At 34.7% G+C, this 8,994-nt stretch overlaps 1 protein-coding gene across 17 annotated transcripts; it reads right to left on the bottom strand.

The window, feature by feature from the left end:
• Positions 1 to 630: 630 nt before the first annotated feature.
• LOC111283842 (histone-lysine N-methyltransferase EZA1-like) lies at positions 631 to 8,279 on the bottom strand. Of its 17 annotated transcripts, none has more exons than XR_016340975.1 (17): positions 8,134 to 8,279; positions 7,636 to 7,737; positions 7,051 to 7,325; positions 6,436 to 6,597; positions 5,789 to 5,873; positions 5,549 to 5,695; positions 5,367 to 5,414; positions 5,215 to 5,286; positions 4,007 to 4,686; positions 3,487 to 3,637; positions 2,784 to 3,004; positions 2,392 to 2,540; positions 1,892 to 2,011; positions 1,737 to 1,784; positions 1,498 to 1,626; positions 1,190 to 1,267; positions 631 to 1,120 (listed from the first exon to the last, which is right to left on the bottom strand). XR_016340975.1 is itself a non-coding variant. In XM_089758496.1 (17 exons), exons 3-17 carry the CDS (start codon positions 7,066 to 7,068, stop codon positions 929 to 931), a joined length of 2,256 nt encoding a protein of 751 aa, XP_089614622.1. In that variant the 5' UTR covers positions 7,069 to 7,325; positions 7,636 to 7,737; positions 8,134 to 8,279; the 3' UTR covers positions 631 to 928. The 17 variants fall into 17 exon arrangements, 8 of the variants coding, with proteins under 8 accessions (XP_089614622.1, XP_022728203.1, XP_089614621.1 ...); XR_016340974.1 differs by having other exon boundaries at positions 1,892 to 1,979; XR_002689436.2 differs by having other exon boundaries at positions 2,392 to 2,523.
• Between the last annotated feature and the right edge of the window lie 715 nt (positions 8,280 to 8,994).

Here is an 8,994-nt window from a genome sequence, read left to right as displayed (position 1 = left end):
CCACACATTAAACCCTCAATTGGAAGGTGGTTTAGAGGATATTTACCAACTCTTTTTTAACCTTAAGCTAATAAAAAAAAATGATAAAAACACACACACACACACACACACACAACCCAGCTCTTTCTCTAAAACCTTCATATACCGACTCCGATATCCTTGTCTTCCTATGCAAATTCAGAGAGCCTGGTTGGAGTTGCACCAGGTTTGTGAGTTGGGTATAGTGATTTGTGTTAAGAGAGATTAAAAGGAAATTGTTGGTTTAGAATTTCAGCAGGTATAATACAAGGAAAAATGGAGAAAAAAAGGTGTAATATTGGGCAGTTGACCATGTCGAGTGGGTACTCATGCCATTCAGGAATGAGCTCCCATCGAACAAGTTATTCAGGAAGATCAGAATATTGTTTCTGTGGAGTGAGGCCTTCAATCCAAAACCTCCACCACATTTAAGAACCAGGGAAAAAATTGTGGCAAATTCAAAGAGGTATTTTGTTAATAAGTTTGTCTTCTAGTTATAGGATTATGAAAAACTGGATTTAATCTAACGGATGATATATTTTGCTGTAGGTGGAAACAACATAGGACTCGTTGAATTTGCAAATATCAAAAAGAAAAAACTAAATGCCTATATACCGTGGAAAAATGCAAATAGCTATCATAAAAATATACTTCCATTAATAAGATACAAGCTTTTTCTCACCAATTGCTATATTTTATTGTTAGATACCTAGCTTGTTGGCATAATCAAAGCTAAAACCTTATTCCCATGTTATTTCCAGACCCTAGTATCTTTAGGAATACACTTATGCAACTATACACACATAGTGGAAATATCCTATATTCTAGCTAACGAAGAATCTCCTTTTCCTCAGCCGAAGATAGAAAAAATCTGAAGGTAACATAGAAACAAAAACCAGTCAACAGCGCATCAGTGAGACTGGTGTTTCTTTGCTCTACCTTGAGAGACTGATGCATCATCTCTCTTGGAACCCTCAGGTTTCCTAGCCCATGCAGGTGCTTGATCTGGTCCATATCGATAATCATAAAAGAGCTCCTCACTAGCTTCAATGCGCTCCTTGGCAAAAATGCCTACTCGATGATCCCCTGCCACCAACATTACCTGTGCAAGCTAAGGTATTAGCTAAGCCAACAAGAAATGTCCTGAAAACAATTGCAGACAGTTGTACACCTTGGCATAGCAATTTGGACTGGAAGAGTGGTTTGCAAATTTCAATTTGTCTCCTTTGCGATAAGCATCAAGGACGTACTGAAAAGACAAAAATAGCAGCCTCTTTCAGATTCCGTATGCCTCTCTCAACAATGAAGATAGTGGTAGCGTATATATAATTAGAATTCGATAATGCTGCACTGATATTATTGTAAACTTGTTACTTTCTTCATTAGAATCATTGCAGCATTCTTAGATACGAAAAAATATGTTTTTGTTAACAGAAAGGAAACTTCAGTGCTAATTGTGGGATTTTGAATGCCACTTGCCTGATCATTCAAGTCAAAAAGGAACGATGAATTTGCACGATCATAGATTTTCCCACGTTTGTCTGCTTCTCTATGGGAGATCAATTCACCAGTATATTCTCCAAGATAATCATTTTTGTTGACAGAATTCTGAACCGCAGCATTAGTTCACAGAAAAGAGTAAGAACACAAATGAGAAAAATGAAAGATTGTTTAACTATCCCAAGATTTTTCTCTAGGAAAAAAAAAAACTATCCTACTTTTAGAAAGGCTCCCCATCCAGCAACATCAGACTTTGCCAAGAGGATCTGAAGAATAAAAATATGAACGATCAAAAGTGAAGCAAAAAGAAAAATATTGCTTTAAAACATTTCCAAGCCATAATTTTACAACTAAAACATCCTAAGTTGCTCACTCTCTGCTGTTGCCTTAGAAGCAGTCTCATGTTTCCACACTGACCATCTCCTCGTTTTGGTGGCTCACCCAACAAATCCCCACCACAACTGTGAAAGGTACAAAATATTCAATACAAATGCTGGAGATAAGTGAAACATAAGCATTTGTCTCCAGCATTTGTCCACTCAGTGAGCTTTAAAACGTAGATAATATAGAGAAAGAAAGCCACAAAAAATTCATGGTGACAAATCAGAAACCAACCTGGAGTTTCTAGTTGGACAATTATTTATTTTGAAAATCAAAACTAATTTCAAAAAGTTATTCCAATCTATAAACTTTGAAGCTCAGGCACATTTTCTACACACTTGGGAAGGTTTTATAATATCTATAAGAAACTCTCAGCATGATATTTAACCACAATCGTCTTCCTTTAAATGAATACCCAATAAACATAAAAAATTTTCAACAGTACATGTTAGTGACATGTTATACAAAACCATAGAGAATATGAAACTTTACCTAACCCAACAATTTCGGCAAACATCTGGGTCACATTCACGTCCAGCAGCAAAACATGGGCACTGCCGGCTTCTGCATTGACTCTTTGCACAGTGGCAACCCCTAAACCGGTTTTTGCAACTCTTCGAGCATCTGAATAATCATGATTCCTAGTTTCAATTATTATCTAAATTAACTTTTCTTCTTTGAATTTATTAGAATGTCTCTGGACTCGATGTAGCTCAGGCTATTTTTAGTTTAAATAAAAGTTTTAATACTGAAACAACTCAGCTTATCCATAACAAAAGCAGTTAGTCAGATGCAAATATCTCAGATTTGCTTAGATATAGGTTTGCTTATCAATAACCATCTATATATATTTCATATTTGCAAGTTAAAACAATTTAACTTACCCACAATACTTTTCGCAGCAAGTTCCATTGTGCAGACAAGGGCATTGCTTTCCACACATTGATTGGCAGCCACACGGAGTATATTGCTTGCAAGACTGACTTTTTCCATCTGCGATTCTTTTCCAAATTGATGGGTGGCCAGCAGATTTCCAAGAATATTTAAGCTTCCGTGTTCTACCCCTTCTACGAAGCAATCGTGGTCTTGTTGCCATCTCTTGCTCCTAAATTGCAGAAAGAAGGTTAGTAGGGTCTTGTTGACATCTCAGCTTGGTTCTATTTTACCTTTTGTCATTTTTCCTGAAAATCAGCCACTATAAAGATATAAGCTTGACTACTTCAACAACTTTGAGGATGTTTCTTCTTTTTACATTGCTTAACTGAATGGTCAAACCCTAATGAACATGTAACTGCAATTGCAGATTCTAATCCCACCCTGTATCTGTGGATTCTCCAACTTTCTTTGTAATTTAAAACGTCCAGAGGATAATTTTATAATGTTTTTTTTTTTTTTTTTTCAATTGGCAAGCATTTAAACTAAAATGAACTACTAAAAGGCATGCTTGCAATTGTAGCTGGTAAAGGAAACAGCATCACAGATATGACCTCAAGACAATCATGCAGGCTGGAAACCTTTTTTTCACTCCTTTATCAAAGAAAGGCAATGTGGTAGGGAATAGAAAGGAAATAGGGTTCTGATACATACCATATAATCTGTTTCGGATTTCCCATTTTCTTCCAAAAAAGAACTTGTCATGGTGGACTTATGAAGTGTTGAAGCTCCACCATCACACATGTAACTTGATACCTCCATGCAAGTCCTCAAACCAGAAAGTAAGTTCCTGGCTATAAGGCAACTGCAAAGTATGGGATCAATCATGCATTAGCAGAAACATGATAAATGGACATATGAATATTGTCCTCTAGAAGGTAGAAGAAAGATGTCTACAATTGCAACTGTTTAAACGTAACAAATCCATCATGACCACAAACTAAAGCTGGTAAATTGTCCGAACATGAGCATGTAACACAATTTTCATTATAAGTTTTTGGCTCCAGACATTTTAATTCTTCTAAGGAAGCTTTTGCAAACTACTCCATCAGAAAGTTAGAACTAAAGAAACCAATGCCAAAGATATAAACATGAAGATTTATATTTAACACAATAGCAACTAGTTGCATTTTATGCCAAGCAAAAGATTGACAAAGGTTGTAATCCCTTCTACCTGTTTCTCCCAAACATCTCCACTCCCTTCAAATACAGTTCTCTCTCAATAGGTTTCCATTCAGAAGATGACCACTTATATTCAGGCATCTCTGCAACACCTTTGGATCCATTGCCAATGTTATCCTCAGTCTTATCACAGGAAGCACTAGCAGGACGGGTAAAAGTTTCTAATCCCTGTTCATTGGATTCATTTTGGGTGTTTTTGTCTGTAATATGAGCTTCAGTTTCATTAAGTGCACCAACATAGGAACTTTTAGTACTTTTGTTTGGTATAGCTTCAGAAGACTCTGCAGCCACATCCATAGCCAATTCTCTCTTTTGTTTCTTACTTGCAGCATCCTGGCTGCCATCAGAACAGTGTACTGAATCATCGGATGGTCTATTTCTTTCTTGGGAGGCCTTGTGCTTTCCAGAACTTTCACGGTTATCTATTGGTAAAGATATCTCCAAATTTTGAGCTTCACCAGCACCTTCAGAGCCACAAATAACTTCTAAAGTAACAGGACTTGCTTCTTCAGAGATGCCTCTTTCATCTTGCATGAGATCTGTACCAACATTTGTATTTGGCTCTTTGGCATCAGATGATGCAGCCTGGTCTTTCTCTTTTAAATTTGTAGTCTTATCTCCATGCAATGCATTGCCAACTGAACCTTCTGGCACATCTTTGACAGCTCTTAACTGCATAATTGGTGTTGAAATCATAAGACTTCACTTTTCTCTCACAAAAGAAATTATCTTAAATCCAAATAAAAGTTAAATATGGCATATGATAGTAATGATATTTATATACTTGGAAAGAAACCAAAAGGTACTCCAAGGATATGAATGAGTGGAAATTCACATAAAATAAAATGTGTCTCAGCAAAAACACCCATATAAGCCCTAAAATAATCTTCTTCTCTTTGGTGAGTAACAACAAATTAGAATACAAAAAAGTGGAACAGCCAGAAGATAGGGACCGTATACAGGAAGCATATTTGTGAAAATATGTAGATAAACAGATTTTGCATCAAAACCCAGATCTTGAGGACAAGGAACAGCACCAGAGAACAATAAAGACAGCAAATATTTGGCAAATATGTATGAAATTTAGTCCATAAAGTAATCAGCAGTAATGTCATTAACCTACACTTCGAATGATTTTGGCAGTATCAACTCATAAGACACTACCAGACGTAAGTTAGAAAATAATAATAACAACCATACCCAGAGGTAACATTGATCACTACAGGGCTTCCTATCATCTTCATATTCAGACCAATAAGGCAGCTTTTCACTCTGTCAAGCAATAGTTCCAATCAGGTAAACTAAAGGAACAAACTCACATTAAATTGAAAGACAAGAAGCAGATTGCTTACAGGATTGATTAGAGTTTGAGAACAGCCATGAAGGCGGCAGTCAAATAACTGTCAGATAGATACAAAGTACAAAGTAGATGAGCAATGGAGTTAAAAAAAATTAAGAATTGCATGTGATATCGACAGCCAATGCTTATCTTTAAAAAAATAACGTTAAGAACAAGTGGTTAGAGACTAAATACCAGACAACGGCGGCAAAAAAGATTATCAAAAGAATCTAAAGCAGCACTGAGGCTCTTGTCCAAGGATATGCCCTTTTCAGATCCAAAATCCTCAAAATCGTTAATGTTTTGGTCACTGAATTTCTCTGCGAGTGTGCCATGCCGTTCCTGCAAATCTCATAAGAAAAAAGTTTCTAATATAGAAACAAAAAATCATCCAAAATAAGACAACCACGTTCACATACTAATAATGCAGGATACCTGGATTTCAGAAATGGTGACTCCAATAAACTGGCTGACAGCTTGCAGAATTTCCTCTCCTAGACCATACTCTTGAGAAATAGTCCTGCCAAATTGAACATGGTTAATATGAAATGATCGAATGGTTTTTTTTTTTTTTTTCATGAAGTTTGATAGAAAAGAACTTATCCATAGTTCATCAGAAATCCAAATTAACAGCTCTTATGGTGACAGTGTGTCTCTTCTGCACTAAATCCTTGGAACTGTTGGCTAATGTAGAATTGGAGCTCCATATGAAATAAATGCCAGCATGAAGATAGAGACTAAACTGTGAAGTGAAACAGCAGCAGTCTTTTAACGTTGCAAATTTTTGCTGTCATGGTTTTACTTCAGTGTCACCTCATCTACCTACCCACTAAAACAGTTACCAGTCCCATGTCACTTATACATTGAAAGAATGAACAATATCTACCACTTGCTTTTCTCTTGCTGATGTTCACTTCTGACTCGTATGACAATAAGAAGGAACAAGAAGTTCAACTTTCCGAGTGCAACTCTGTAAAACCAACTTCCTTTATTTTTCCGGGTTTAGTGATAGTATGTCTTTCTTAAAAAAAATATAATACTCCTCTATATTTATTTTTGGAGGTTGCATCTTTTTTACTTACCATAAAATACGATCTTCACCCTCAGAAAATTCATGTTTTTCTTCCTCAGGCTCTGCAATATCTTCCTCACTGTCACTACAGATCAAGGCTTCACTGCCATGTTGGTCATAGTATATTTGTCTCCTTCCCACGACAGACTGGTCTTCGGCCATTCTCTGATTTCTGTGCTGAATGATGTATATTTAAGATAAGACGAGCAAAATAAATCTCATGCAAAACAAGATGGGGTGAGAAAAGTGGTAAATTCATGTGTGGATGCATGTGCTGCTAAAATCTCCAACATTGAATAAATGCCAGTAACAAAACCTTCAGAGGCTTAAACAGCATTCCTATCTTTTCCTAATGGGCATGGCCTAAGCTTTTATGATCAAGCGGTGTTCAACATTTTATGATCAAGCTTTTATGTTAAGCTTTGTGGATCAAGTGGTCTCCAGTATGTTGTTAACTCTTTAAATGAAATATCCCCAAAACTTGCCCCTATTGAAAAGTGATTATTTCATAATTTTAACCAAAAATATACATACAGCCTACCGATAAAAGCTGAAGTATTGTGTAACATAAATAGACAGAACAGAATACATGAAATTAAGTCAACTAATACAGAATCCAACATACTTGTCCAAAAATATCCATGTTGTATATGGTGGCAACTTCTCAATATATGGAAGCTTGGCATTTGTTGAAGATACAACTTCATGAGCATTAGCATAGTCTCTATCGCCTGAGCCTTGAGCAAATCCAGTATACTTACAGAAAGGAATTTTGATTCTTGCAGAAAGCATTTTACCAAATCCATTCTCTTCTGTACATAGAACATTCCTACTTGATGTAGCCGACAAAATCTCTGAAATGTAACTCTCTAGCTTCTTCCTGTTCCTCTCAACTTTTTCCTGTGTACACCATACAACATAAATATGATTTATTTGCATCTCGCTTTGCAGGTTGAGCACAAATAAATTCAATTTAGACAAGTTGAGCGCAACAGAGTCACAGTTACTGATCGAATTTGTATGCAATTAATTGAAGAAGCAAAAAAAAAAAAAAGTTTGAATTTCATTTTTTTTTTTCTAAAAATGATTGTGATAGTGAAATTCAAGGAAAAATAGATAATGTATCATAAATTGAAAATAGCAAGAATGACTATAATAAGTAAAATTTTGAAGTGACGAATATAACTAAACTAAGGCATAACTAATCTACCTTTATTGAAGCAGTTCTTTCTGATTGAATTTGCTTTTTAAGCTGATTTAACTTATGTGTCAAATTTCCTATGCCGTCACCAGAGTTTTCTCCATGTGATTTCTGCCATACCAAAAAATCTTTTAAAACGAATGTCAATGATTAAGCAAAACGGAAATCTGAAAAACCTCAAACTCCGAAAGGTTCAATTTTTTCTCTTTTTTGTTTTTGATATCAAAACAGAGCATGAGTTGTATTGAATAGTGATACAATTAGGAGAAACCAAGTGACTTCTTCGCGAATCATATTCCTTGGAATTTCAAGTCTATGTTATCAATTATAATCTAATAAAGAAAATACGAAATTTAAAAAAAAAAGTAAAAAGATTCAAAATTTATTTATTTCCATGTCTAAATGAGAGTGAATATTTGTGAAGATAATAAAATAAAAGATTTAATGCAAATGAAGAAAGAAAAAAGGTAAATTTGAAGATAAAAACACAGGAAGAGAATTTCTAACTCTGGATTTAGAGGAAGAGTCACTCGCCTTGGATACCATGATTGCCTGAATTGTTGCTTGCTCCGCGACTCCAACTCATTCGAGACGAAGTAAAGAATCTCAAGAAAAAGAAGCTCGGCAAAGGCCGACATGTGTCAAATGTCAGTGACTTGGCCTCCACTGGGTGATCAGCCTTTCAGTCACAAGGCGCCCTGGCTCTACCTACTATTTTCCTTTTTATTTTTTTCTTACTCTAAAGTATGGGCCCAAGAAATTTCAACGGCTTGATGTGGTTGCCCGACGATTGTGAAATTTCTAGGCTTTGCCGAATAGGCTTTATGCTTGTTTTGACAACTTGGTGGGACTTTTTCTCATTGCACCCTGATGTCGCGTTATGAGTATACATTTTTTTAAATTTAATCATAAAACCTCTTATCACATTTATTAAGATCTTAAATAATACATTAATATTCATAAATTATTTGAATTTATTCAAACGAAATTTAAATTTAATTTAATTTAATTATTATTAAATTAAATTCGAATTCGAATAACTTGATTTATTGATCGAATTAAATTCAAATATTCTTATATCTTGTTCGATTAGCTTATTAATATAATTAAGTTTTTATATTTAAATATATTTTTATTATTTTAATTAATAAAATATTTCAAATTTAAGTTCAAACTCATATATAAATAATCGAACTTTTGTCGAATATAAGAATCGAACTTATTTTTATATATTAATCGAGTCTAATTAAGTGAGTTCAAGTAGTTTGATTTTTATTTCAAATTAAGTTTGAACTAAAAAAATAAAATTCGATCTAGTTCGAATCAAGTTTCAAACTTTGAATTTCGAATCAAATTTAAACTCAAATT

This window comes from Durio zibethinus, chromosome 3 (assembly GCF_047325235.1).
Source record: "Durio zibethinus cultivar Kanyao isolate XHJ-2024 chromosome 3, ASM4732523v1, whole genome shotgun sequence".
Taxonomy (NCBI): domain Eukaryota; kingdom Viridiplantae; phylum Streptophyta; class Magnoliopsida; order Malvales; family Malvaceae; genus Durio; species Durio zibethinus.
This window is presented reverse-complemented; position numbering and strand designations above follow the sequence as displayed.

Bases quoted from the DNA above. Each gene is read 5' to 3' on its own strand.
- LOC111283842 (XM_022872468.2), bottom strand. From the start codon at position 8,172: ATGGTATCCAAGGCGAGTGACTCTTCCTCTAAATCCAGA. The intron at 6,598-7,050 runs GTATGTTGGATT...CATTCAGCACAG, and splicing joins ACATGGATATTTTTGGACAA to AAATCAGAGAATGGCCGAAG. The intron at 1,785-1,891 runs GTGAGCAACTTA...TTTATTCTTCAG, and splicing joins TTCTAAGGCAACAGCAGAGA to ATCCTCTTGGCAAAGTCTGA.